The sequence below is a fragment of the Staurois parvus genome, unplaced genomic scaffold (genome assembly GCF_062004578.1).
Source record: "Staurois parvus isolate SC_StPar_1 unplaced genomic scaffold, SC_StPar_1.0 ptg000155l, whole genome shotgun sequence".
Taxonomy (NCBI): Eukaryota; Metazoa; Chordata; class Amphibia; order Anura; family Ranidae; genus Staurois; species Staurois parvus.
The window spans coordinates 6,240,121-6,253,779 of NW_028317951.1; the positions used below are offsets into that span (position 1 = coordinate 6,240,121).

At 37.6% G+C, this 13,659-nt stretch overlaps 1 protein-coding gene across 1 annotated transcript; it reads left to right on the plus strand.

Annotated features, from left to right (window-relative positions):
- Positions 1 to 5,325: 5,325 nt before the first annotated feature.
- LOC149463268 (uncharacterized) lies at positions 5,326 to 12,632 on the plus strand. Its single transcript, XM_089675452.1, has 3 exons — positions 5,326 to 5,424; positions 9,141 to 9,728; positions 11,465 to 12,632. Exons 1-3 carry the CDS (start codon positions 5,361 to 5,363, stop codon positions 12,316 to 12,318), a joined length of 1,506 nt encoding a protein of 501 aa, XP_089531578.1. The 5' UTR covers positions 5,326 to 5,360; the 3' UTR covers positions 12,319 to 12,632.
- The last annotated feature ends 1,027 nt before the right edge of the window (positions 12,633 to 13,659 follow it).

A 13,659-nucleotide genomic window follows, 5' to 3' on the forward strand; every position in this document is an offset into this window, starting at 1 on the left:
GAAGATGATTTAGGGCTTGTGTCCATTTTTTTTTCTTGCCTATGATCCATGTTTTTGAAGTGATTTGATCCTGAACTAAATTTAAGTAGGATCTTAAGGAGCTGTACGTTTTTGTTTACAATACTTTGCATTGTGTCATATAAAATGCAGCATGGTCTATTATGCTTCTTTTAAAATGCTTTGATATCTGACATTCAAGATTGCAAATCGTATTAAAAAAAAACAAAAAACAAATCATAAAATACTATCAAACTGATCTGAAATGCAAATAGTTTTTCCTTGAAAGCACACTCTGTTTTAGTCTGATGCCTGTGTATACATACTGTCATGAAAAAGGGTGCATATCCACTGAGAGAGAGACATTTTAGGAAATACCAAAGTGTACATTAGGCTGCGTAGAGACACAGGTGTCACGGTGGCACTCAAGGTGCACTGTAGTCATAGGATGACACAAGATGTTCCAGGGTCACAGCTGTAATACTTGATGATCTGTTGCCATGGGGTAACACAGGATACTGGAGTCACTGAAAGTCACAGGATCACTAGGTGAGGTCACTAGGTGGAGCAGGTAACTATGGGGTTACTGGGTGATGCAGAATGCTCTGGGGTCACTGGGTGACACAGGATGCTCAGAGGTCACTGGATGTTACAGGAGTGCAGGATTCATTGGAGAATCTGGGGTCATTGGGGACACTGGCATCACTAGTTAAATTTGGTTAAATCTCAGAAGAACAGGGTATTGGGAAGAAAAGGTATAGAAGCTTGCCAAAGAGAATGAAAAATAGGAACTGATGCACTGGGAATGGGTAGCTGTAGACGATGGCCTGCAGATGCTTGGGTTGGTGATTTGGTTTGGAAACAATTTGCATAAGCTATTACATACTCCTCTACTTCCTTTCGGTTATCAGGCCACCATGGCAAGTGAGAAACGTAACAGATTTTTTTGAGAGCACGGTCTCCCGAGAAACCTGAATTCATGGGCCCAACATATATACTTAGTTCTCAGCTCTGGAGACACTAGAGTCTGCAGACGAGTGAGAGAAAGCTCCAGCTCTAGAGTTGCTGATCCTTGGTTTAAAATGATTGGACAAAGTGGGAAAAGAACAAGAATCAACAGACTTTCCTAGGGCTTAGATAATAAGCCATTTGTAAGAACTGTAGGTTTTTATGGACAAATGTAAATTTGATGAGGTGATCCTGCTAGGATATACCACCACTCCTCAAAGGTCAGTTTGATGGCTATAGTTCTCAATCCCTAATGGAATAATCCCTCTTTGCTAGGGAGAAGGTTTTATACAAGAAGGGGCAGGGGTGCCCAGCCCCACTGGGGGACATAAAAGGGATGACAAAACTCCTGTAGATGAGGCATTTACCTCAAAGCAAAGGGTTCTAGTGATGTCTAGTCTCGTAAGAGCAGATTTGAAAAGGAAGGCTTGGTTCAAGGCATGGTAGCCTTCAACTGCATCAGTAGGCCCATGCTTGGAGTTGGCATCTTTCCAGGTGAAAGCTAAAATAAGAACAATACGATAAGAGTAGGTGATGATGAACTGCTTAGTAGTATTTACTGAATTCTAAAAAGAGTTGTGTAGTGCTGAGACCACTGGGCAGGGGCCAGTTAAAGATAGCTGCAACTTTCTCAGGGTCCTTTGGAAAAAAGACCATCCTTAGAGACTATATAACTCAGGAAAAGCATCTGAGGAAATTTAAAAAGACAGCTTTAAGGCTCGTACACACTATGAGAAAATAAAAATTTCCTTACGAAGAACTATCAATCTGTTATCTGTTCACTAGTATAGATAGTGCTTTCGACAGCTGATGCCAACTGTTCAAAAGAAAAAAAAACAAAGGTGAAAGCTAGAAAATGTTATTGTACTCAACATCCTAATTTTGTCCAATGTGTACAGTAATTTACGGAAATAATCAACTAAAAAAAACCACGCATGATCAGAAGCAAAGAACGACCCTACACTTCCTTTTCTACTACTCTAGTAAGTAACTACGTTTGCCTTTGTCGGTTGAGAATTTAGAAGAAGGAGAAGTTAATACCATTCTTGGTTACATCACGATACACGCTTTTGTTTATCCTATTTTCTCATAGTGTGTACTAGGCATTAGACTTACCATAGATTTTTTAACGAGGTATTGCAAAACTGAATGGACATGGTGTCTGTGTGTGAGCTGGTCCAGGGAGATAATTAATATATCATTCAGGTAGTGCTTATTTGTATGGCCCAGGTGACCAGGTCATCTAGAGTAGTGAAAATGTTATGTCCTGTTAGTTTGTCCTTTAATTTGCTCCTACAAACCCTCTCCAAAAGTGGAGGTGAGGTCCCCATTGTTCCAGATGAATTCAGACAAGAAGGTTCAAACCTGAATCATGCTCTATCCCACTGTATGCAAACCTTGTTAGAGGTGTAGAAGGGTACTTACCAAAGAGGAGGCTTGATCCACAATGGCTGCAATTTTGTTGATCGCAGGATAATTTTTTTTCCTGAACAGTGATGCCCAGGCCGAAGCATCAGTATGCAGTAGGGAGATTACATAGACCACTTTAGCTAGGGCCATAGGAAAATTCTGTGAAAGCATCCCAAAATGTGTATTACACTGAATAATGACACTATGGGGTTTATTTACTATAGCTGGAGAGTCCAAAATCAGACTCCCTTCTGCATAGAAACCAATCAGCTTCTAACCTCAGCTTGTTCAATGAAGCTTTGGCAATGAAACCTGGAAGCTGATTGGTTTTTATGCAGAAGGGAGTCTGATTTTGGACTCTCCAGCTTTAGTAAATAAACCCCCCATGAGACTTAGAATACCAAGAGAAGGATGGTGGTAACGTAAAGTCACATTTTAAAGCCATAGCTGACAGAGAAGGCTCAGGTGGAGGGGGATGTGATAATGCAAGAGGTTCAAGAACTGCAGCAAGGAAGGCCTGATGTAAATTCAAATGAATTAAAAAAGGGTAATGGATGACCAATCATTTGAACTTGACTGTCGTCCTGGGCATCAAGCCTTTTTTTCAAGAAATTATTGTTAATGTCAACAGGTGACTAGGGTTCAACCATAGTATCATGAACAGATGTCCACTGAGAGAAAGTTAAGAAAATACAGGAGCATACTTGTTGCTCTGTGGGGTCACAGATGTCATAGAAATAATCAGGGTACACTGGAGTCACAGGATAACACAGTTTACTTCAGGGTCACTAGATGATGCAGGATGCTCTGGGATCACTGGGTGACACAGGAAGCTTCCTGGTCAGTGGATACACAGTTGTCATGGGAGACACATGAGCACAAGGGTCCCTGGAGACACAGGAGTCACTGGAGACCTGTGAGCACAGGGATTACTGGTGGCAAAGGTGAGCACAGGTGAGACCCAGAAGACATATAGGTTGCTGGAGTCTTGGAGTCACAAGGGTTTCTGGAAAGACAGGGGTCACAGGAGTCACAAGTGTGGCTGGAAAAACATTTGTTGCTGGAGTCACAAGGGATGCTGGAAACACTGGACGTAGGAATAACCCTTTAGGGCAACATCTGTAAGATGATTGGTTCAGTGCTGGTCTTCCAGGCTGAACCCATAAATGCCAGAGAAGAGCCTCGGCTCTAGATCGGGGAGAAGGTGAATGTAACACTAACACTAATAAGAAAGATGGAGCTGATGACTTAAGAAACCAATCACATTCCTTGTTTCAATATACCAGCCTGGGTAAAAAATGAAAGTAAGATCTGATTTTTTGTTATGGGTAACTTTTTAATTTTTCCCAGTTTTTGTGAATACTGAGGATACCTGGAAGGTGCTTCCCTAATACAAAGAATAAAGCATCTGAATTGTTGTTGATTTTCATTGTGAACCTAGGTGAAAGCCAATATTTCTTTTTAGTTTGGAACAATCTTTTGTTGCATGTAACCTAGCCCTGGCATATTTCTGCATACATAAATGAGGATCTACAGTATATACCAGCTAACTATCACATGTTTAGAACACAATACAGATTGCAGACAATGTCTTAACACTGTAGCAGGCCATATATTTATTAAATCTTCAAACACAAGCGCCAGATGTTCTTCTGCATCCAGAGTCTATATGAACATAGGAAAACTACTTCTGTGACATATTGTCATAAGGTGATTTGTTCTTAGTCATACAACTACATTACATCTGCATGGAATCTAAACAGCTGTAAGACTATAGAAAGGTTTACTCAATGGGTTTGATTTACTAAAAGATCGCAAAATCTGGTGCAGCTGTGCATGGTAGTCAACTAGCTTCTAACGTCAGCTTGTACAATAACACTTTGACTAAAAAACCTGGAAGCTGATAGATTTTGTGCTCTCCAGTTTTAGTAAATCAACTCCAATATCTAGTCAAGACAACCATTACTTGAATAAGATGCAGTATTAAGTTCGGACTGTAAAGATGAGTATAGAGAATTCTACTTTTTGTTCTGTATGCAATATTGAGAGAGCATGTAGAGATGCAGAATTCACTGGGTGATTCTGGATACTCATATCTCATTGCTCAGTGTTTAAAAAAGGTGTAGTTCCTAGTATAATAGGAGATATTAGGGTTGGAGGGCCACCTGATTGCATCATCAACATCTTGTTTATTCTGGTGGGTATTTTCTAATCCCCGGTGCCCATAATGAGTGAAGACATCAAACCTAGATTGTAGCATGAAGGATAAAGATATCCTATTATGTGCAGTTATACATGTGGCTTACTTTCTTCTGAAATGGAATCCAATGTAAGGGAAAGGGTATTTTACAAAGCATCTAAAACAAAGGTAAACCATTTTGTTTACAATTTATTGGTTGCATAATATTATGACTGCTTTACTTTGTTCTATTGGAATGAAGGTGTACTGCTTCCTCCTGTGACCTTCATACCCCATATAAACCTAATATTTTTCGTTATTTCTGGGTTAGCAAAGAACAAATTCAGGGATGGACAATTGTTCTATTACTAGCTATTCTTTTGAAATTAATTTTAACTAGCATGCTACAGTTATAATCTCTAGCATAAGAATTGCCAGTAAAGTATATGGTCCTTTAATGTGGTTTCATAATTGATAGCTTGGAAATCACTTGTACAGTTTCCTGGAAAATTATATGCTTTACTTTCCATACAACAAGGAACATTTTCTCTACTAATGGAAGAACATTAATAGTTCTGTAATATCAATTGTAATTATAGATCAGGGAACACTAGATGGGTTACATTAGGGGCCACAGATGCTTACATCAGAGACCCCGTTAAGTATTGTGATTATACTTATATGAAGCCGGTAAAGGGACACCAATTACACAGCTGAGTACAAATGGCCTTTGTTCTTCATCTTGTATTTAATACCACTCAATCCAATGTGCATTTCTGCAAAGCCAAAAGTCGTATCAGAAGGTCACCTATTTTCTTATCTCCTAGCAGGTAAATGATGTTTGTGTGGGCTGAATATGATTTCAAGACTGAGCAGCATCTTTGAAAAATAAATGAAAAGCTTTGCAGAAAAATCGATCAAAGTAATGTGGGTTGCTAAATATTTAAAATATCATGACAATGCAATTATTTAAAAAAGTGTTCCTTCATCTGTTATGATAAATTTCCACCTGCATGCCTGCTACTGATTGATCTACACGACAGATTCACATATCAAGATCTGGCTCATTATTCTAACAGATTGATTTACAAACCATAAAATTTTAGCTGTTTGATCGTACCAGTGATTTCTTCAATTACCGCTGTTTTATGTACATCACCTGCCTCTCTAATGACCATCTTTATACTTCAGAAAGGTCATCATGATGCGTTGCTCAGCAAAGGGAATGGTTGAATCCTTCCTGTCTTACTGTGTCTTGTTCTCTCTGTCTCCTGTCCAGTATTGCTAAAATGAGCAGGAGCCAGGAAGTCTGCAACACACAAGGATATACAGTTTTGTAGTATGCATTTCATGCATGTTGCATGTAGTATTCAGCTTGAGCACAGTTTCTTTCATAAGGAGAAATTAAAGTAGAACATTAAAGTATGACCAAACCGTAGAACAAAAATGTTCTATATTGGAAATTATAAGTGGCTGCATTCGTTTTCTTTTTTTCAGGCTAAGGACATTTTCAGCAAGTATACAAAATACCTGTTGATCTTGCCAGAAATGCAGTGTCCTCATCGGAAATCATAACTAAATTTTCTTCCTTCTAAGCATGTTTCTGAAAACTATGCCTGTCCCAACGTAATGGAGATAAAGACAGGTATATGTGTTTGTAGAACAAATTAAGAGACCAGCCCAAGTTGACAACGATGTGAGGACAGGTAGTGTGTTCTTCATAGGATTATCAGGTTAACACAAAAAAAGAACAAAAAAACAAACTAGAAAACGAATGCAGCAACCACATCAACAGACTGGTAAGCTGCATTGTAAAGTATTTTTCCTTTTGGGTTTAGATATGATTTGGGATACTAAGTTATCTGCATTTGTTTTTTGCTTTAAATTTGAGCTCCATCCATCCCTTTATTGCATTGTAAAGTATTTTTGGTTTAAATTTGAGCTCCATCCATCCCTTTATTGCATTGTAAAGTATTTTTGCTTTAAATTTGAGCTCCATCCATCCCTTTATTGCATTGTAAAGTATTTTTGGTTTAAATTTGAGCTCCATCCATCCCTTTATTGCATTGTAAAGTATTTTTGGTTTAAATTTGAGCTCCATCCATCCCTTTATTGCATTGTAAAGTATTTTTCCTTTTGGGTTTAGATATGATTTAGGATACTAAGTTATCTGCATTTGGTTTTTTATTTCAATTTGAGCTCCATCCATCCCTTTATGTAGTTTTAAACTCCATCATCTTTATTTTTCAGCTGCTGTATTGATTAACACTGTTAAAATTGTAAATGGCCTTATTTGGCTCAGAATACAGTTAATAGATGTCTTATGTGTCACAGAAGATTGTACAGTTTGAATGTATAAAGAGTTACCTAGGAAGTATAACAAATCTGCAGGTAACTTGAATACAAATGAATGCATGTACAGTTTAGGAACTTCTCTCCAACATCTGTGAATACACTTATCTTATCTACATTGTAAAGGCCTTAAAGTGGAACTAATATTAAACTGTATCTAAAGCCAAAGCTTTGGGATATAGTGAGTAGGTGCAATCAAATATGTCAGGGTATTTTTGTTGCTTATATCCCCACTGGAGAAATTAATCTTCTCTACTTATCCTAAGTCAGGAAAAATTCACAAATTTGGGTTTGCACTGAAACAAGAATAGAGGGGAAGGCTTCCATTGCAGTGACAATTATTAGACAGATGTTTACTTCACATTTGGAGAGATTTCCTCTTACTTCCTAATATGTACAGTACACAGTACAGGAAGTAAAGGGAAATCTCCCCAACATAACACATTTTGTAAACAAACTGATGAGTTTTAACCCTTCCCTATTCTATCCAACATCAAATAAGGCTGTAGATATACTTTAACACTAAGGTTGAAGATTTAGATGTTTAGAAATGGTTTTGGTATGGGGCTCTGTCTTGTATTTGCACTCCTAAATACAAGTATGAGGTCTGTTATCTAGGGATGAGTGAGTTCTGATCTGTCATAATCTAGTCAGTCATTTTTATCCAGCATAATCAACACTTTAAATGTCCTCTCTGCCTGGAATTACAAGCATGTGAACTGGGACATTTGATCTGTCTCGACTGATTTGTTAATTTTAGGAATAAGTGTGGATTTGGAGATTTGAAGGACTGAGCTCATTATCCATATTCCCATTGAACCGCTTGTCAGTGTTCTGCAAAGAATGCATTAGAGTTGAACGTCTAATCTTTATAAAACTGATCTACCTCTGATAGGTCATAACGAACACCTGCACTACCCTGGGACAGTTGAATTTGTGCTGATGTGTTCTATTATCTCTTCATGCTGACGTGTAGAACATTTTAACAAAGTAGTAGCAAGTATTTATGCTTTATTTCTTGACCATTTTTGAAATGGATTGCAGGAGTTGGGATAGTGGATCATATTCCTGTGAGTAATAAATATGCTATTCTCTCACACAAACCTATTTGAATGCCAGCACTGAGAATGGAGTGCTGTCTACATTAAGCATACCATGGGTGTTTTAAATCACATCATGAAAAGTATTCACCTGTTGCAAAAATGGAAATTATGCTCATATTTAACATAATGATATAAAGAATACTTGCCACTTGAGCACTTCTAGATATGTTTTATTATGCTTAAAACAGTATAATACATTTTCAAAACTTGGAAACTTCCCATCAACTTTTGATTCAAAATACAAGTGCATGAATTGAACTATCCACAGCAATTTAACACTCTTGGTTTTGATCCTTTAATGATCTAAAGCAACCAAAAGATCACACTTTGGGTGGAAATAGATTAAAATGCCTTTCAATTGATACTTTGGTGGTTTTAATTGATTTTAATTTTGATTTGTTGTGGATTGCTCAACTCTAAGCAATTTTCTTTATAAAAACTAATTGCAAATTTGCAGACCTGCTGTTTGTATTGATGGCATCAAAGCCTTTCCAATTCTGTACTTCACCAAACTGCTCACTCTAATATGACTAACCTATGAGCACTTGGCTATGAGTCTGTGAATTGTATGCAGTCTGGAGGAAAAGATATGTGGACTGGTGTTAGCATTCATTTTCTATTGCGCTCTAGATAAAATAAGTGTGAATTTAACAATAGCAGTTCCACTATTTGTTCCTGCAGTTATTTAGATCAATCCCCATAGGTCAGGTAAATTATGATGATTGTTTACTGAGGTCTCTGAATAAACATTTGGTGTCTGATCATAATCCAATAAATGTGGGTGAATCACTGATGTTGGTTAATTAGAAATCAGTGCTGTTTCAGTTAGTGATATATTCCCCAAACTAAGAAATGAAAATAAAATTAACATTTGCTTTAAGGTAATTAAAATAAGTAGAGCTTTTACCATGCTGGTCTGTTTATTGAAGATTGGATTTATGGCCCTGCTATTAAAATAATTAAGATATTCTCTGCAGTATTTTGGATTTATGTAATAACGTGGTCAGGTTTATAGCCCATTAAAATAGATACACTTTCAGGCCAGCTAGCTTAGTGTAATAAAATTGTATTTTCTTTTCTTTAAACTGCAGTTATGCTCTCTGTGTTACTGATACAACTACTGCTATGGAGTTTGTGGAGTACCGAAACCTCTGCAATATTTAGCCTGACAGCTAGCCCACCTTTCACAATGGAGTCACTCAATGCTACTGAAACTGAGGAGCCCAAACAAGCATTTACTGTTCCTCTTGATCTGGACCTTGAAACAAGTGAAACTGATCCAGTCACAGATGGTGAGATTCAAACCAGTTCCCAGACTGCTGTAACATCAACAGTAACCCCTGCTTTAGACAATGTGACAGATGGAGTGGAAAATAATATAAAACAAGAGGAACTAACTACAAGAAGTAATGAGCAGAGGCAACCAATTAGTTGGAATGTATTCAACATGAACATCACTGAGAGTTCTCTCCATGCAGAAGACAGCGCTCCCAAAGACATCGGGAACAATAGCACCTTACTCCCGATACTAGACACTAACAAAGCCTATCCATTTGATGAACAACCAGGTTCTTTCTTGGAAATACCAATGGAAAACACTACTGAAGAAAAACAGTGCTTCTGTAATATTCCTGGACCTGCAGGACAAAAGGGAGACAAAGGTGACAGAGGAGAGCCAGGTAATTGTACCTGTAGATGGCATCATGTATCATGCCTCATTAGCTTGTGAGAGATAAGACAAACAGCATGTCACAGACATCTGATCACTTGAGAATTTATGTTGGAGGTGATATGGTGATCTTAACTAAACAATATATAGACATGTGCACAGGAGTTACCTGTTTACATGACTTATGTGAAATGGATATGCAGTGCTGGTGTGACAGTCTCAATTCATTAGTGTTTACTACACTTTTTATATGTTTACGTACATGAAAGCTTAGAAGACAAATTGGCAAATATGTATATGAGAGTTGTTGAACAAGTTAGATGCTATTGTAGTTGATATACAAAATCGCATAATTTTATTACCCAACATTTTCTTTTTTTTGGGATATACCATAATGAAAAAAAGGTTTAAGATATTTTTCTTCTTAAGTATATACCATTTTCTAATTGTTGCTAAATTGTACTTTTTGGTTGCACCAAAATAACAAACGTTTTCTTTTAGTAAACTGAATTGAGCACTACCACAATTTTCAAGTACATCAACAATTCAATACCATTTCTACTAAAGTTAAAATATGTTTTGCAAGATTTCCAAAGAGCAATGATGATGCCCAGTATGACAAGCCATATAAAGTGTGCAGAAATACGAAACTTTTAATAATCTGAGTTTTGTAAACTTAAATGAAATTGGTTCTCCAGTTTACTGAGCTGTCTCAAAGAATCGTCAGGTGCTTGTATATAATATAGACAACTTTTGACTGTATATTGCGAGACCGTATATACTGCAAAAGGAAGTTCCATAATATATGAAAATACAGGTCACTTTTAGTTTACCCAAATGTATTCTTCATAACATATTAAACAGATACATTACTTATCGATATAGCGCAAAATGCACCCTCAGACATTAAAATGGCACCAGAACTGAAATAGTGTGTGTGTATTTTAAAATTCATGAAAATAGTATCAGCCATGTACATTTAAAGCCCCACGTCAGTAAAAGTAAAACTCCCTTCCTTGCAGTGGGGCGGCCCCCCCCCAAGACAGGGTTAGATGCTTGTATATGTCTAGGGTACAGTAAAAGCATTACTTATCTGACCTTCTGCTTCCCTGGCAAATTGCACTCCCCCAAGCTCCAGCAGTGGACTGCCCTCAGTGTCCTAACGTCCAATACAGGGCTATAGTCCATGCATTGATCTTGATGATGTCAGAGGACTTTAGACTGACAGAGTCCAGGACAGAAGAGGCTATGAGGATTGGTCTATTGGCACTGAGGAGCCTGGGGAGTGGAGAATCAGGTAAATGAAAAGTGCTTTTTCAAATGCCTCAACATAAACCAGCGCTTGACCCTTGCAGTGCCGGTACAACCTCACTGTGAGGGAGGAGTTTTAGTTAACCTGAAGTTCAGCATTAGGCATGGTTTTTTACTAGATGTTTACAGCATTTTATTATGAGGAAGATCATTAAAATATTCCTAATTTTATAAATAATATTATGCTCAATATGTGTTGTTTTCAGTTTATTTGACAAAAACTTTCAGTAGTGGGTAATGTTCATTAGTGGGCATGGAAAAACATCCATTTATAAATCTGTTCATTGAAGCCTACTTCTTATTGGGACCAGGTATACCATTGGCCATTACATTATGTTAATAAGAGATTATGTTTGTATTGTGACTTGGTACTAACACAACAGTTGTTTGCCTCAATTTTTGCAATTTACTATTAATCTGATTACTTTTTTTTAGGAGAACTTGGACCCCAGGGGTTAGAAGGTATAATAGGAGACTATGGTCCCATAGGAGAAGCAGGAAGTAAAGGTGATAAAGGTGAGATGGGTCCTCCAGGAGTTAAGGGTGAACCAGGAGAAACATGTGCTCTTTGTGAAAAAGGGGATCAAGGAATTCCAGGTAACAATGGAGCCATTGCATTACAAGGTGATAAAGGTGAGCCAGGAGAGAAAGGTAGAAAAGGACAAATGGGACCTAAGGGAAGCCCTGGTGAAAGAGGAAACAAAGGTACAAATGGGATACCAGGAACTCCAGGAGAAACTGGGCTTCAAGGACTTATAGGTCAAAGGGGTCTTACGGGACCAAAAGGTGATCGCGGAATGCCTGGAGCTATTGGGCTACAAGGGTATCGTGGACCAGCTGGAATTCCTGGAATAAAGGGAGAAAAAGGACAAAAAGGATCACAAAAGGAGCATGATAATATTGCATTTTCAGTAGCCTTCAGAGGAAGTAGGAATTCCTTATCACCAGGACAACCAATAAGATTTGATAAAGTTTTTGTGAATGAAAATAAACCATACAGTATAAACTCAGGCATGTTTGTGGCCTCTGTTGAAGGTGTCTACTTTTTCTCATATCACTTAAGCCCATCACACCATCTTCTAGTTGCTGGCTTAGCTCACAATGGTAGGATCATTGTACAAACACAAGCCAGGCAATCTGCGTGTCAAGTCTCAGGATCGGTCCTGCTCCATCTTCGTGAGGATGATGAGGTTTGGCTTCAGGTTCTAAGCATCGGTCAGAATGAATCGATTTTTGATGAAACAGACTCTCTCTTCTCTGGATTTATACTGTATTCATTTGAAGATTAGAGATGCCATTTCATATAGACAATTATATGCATTAGCATTTTTCATATCCCACTTATTTAATAATGGAGGCATATGTGGTCATTTTGGACAACGCTCTTACCAATGTTAATAGAAACACACTTGAATATAATTAAGATATTCACTATATATAGCTACAGGAAGACTTCTTGTTAAGTATTATTGATAGCAGATGAGTAAATATAAGGTTATATTTAACATTTACAGTGACTTGACCTTCTTAATGGCATTACTGATTTCTTCAGCATTACTTTGAACTGGCACTGCAAAAATACAATAAATGTATCATGATTGCACATATGTGACCAAATTTTTACAGGTGCAAGATCTGCTTAGAACCTGGAATCTTAAACTAGACTAAATATATTAAACTATACCCTTAAGAGGAAGTCTTGCCATATCATGCCCTGAACTGTTTTTTCTATCATCTATAAATTGTAGTAGTTTTTTACTGCTACTTTATCTCAAACATGTTTATTTTGACTGCAAAGGTTCAATTAAGGTTTTTTGCAGAATATGTAAACTCATTCACTAAAATATTGTATGAACATTAAAATGTTTTTAATATTTCTAAATCTGCAGCTTTCAGTAATACCTAGTGATCTTTGTTCAACAACTTCCTGTTATACTAGGATGACAACAATCCGAACTCCCAACTGTGCTACTGCATTGTCACCCTGTGACAAGGATTGGTAAAGTGGCTTTTCAATAAACATTACATAAGAATGGTCCAGTTATCACCATCTGGAACCCACCCTTAAAATGCATGATTGCAGGCATGTAGGCAGCAAATAGCTGCAAAGGATGATGAGCAGATGATGAGCACACTGAGATGCAACAAAAGATTAAAAAAGTGAAGACAAGTAATTTTTTTAAAAAGGGGGGCATCTGTTAGCCCAGCCTTTTTCAACCTTTTTAACATGGAAAAAAATGTTTTGGTGTTAGGAAACCCACTGTTAATAATTATCATATTTTCAGCTCACAGTACATTAGTGTGATGGTCAGTGGGGAGAATGCACCTTACATTTGTGGTCATTGAGAAGAATCTCTTCCTTACAGATTGCTAAAACCAGTGGTTACTCATCTGAGAGGCAGAAATCACTTGTTGCTGAAGGAACCCCTAGCAACTTCTTAAGGAAACCTGGGGTTCCACAGAACTCTGGTTGACAGACTTTGTGTCAAACACACAGGGGGTTACTGGAGAGTCAAATTATTATGCAACTCCATTGTTATACCGTAAAAGGCTAAGTTCACCTTTGGGAACATGTTACTTGTTCTACCCGTTGTTAGTGTGGAACATGTAACATATTCCCATAGCAGCAG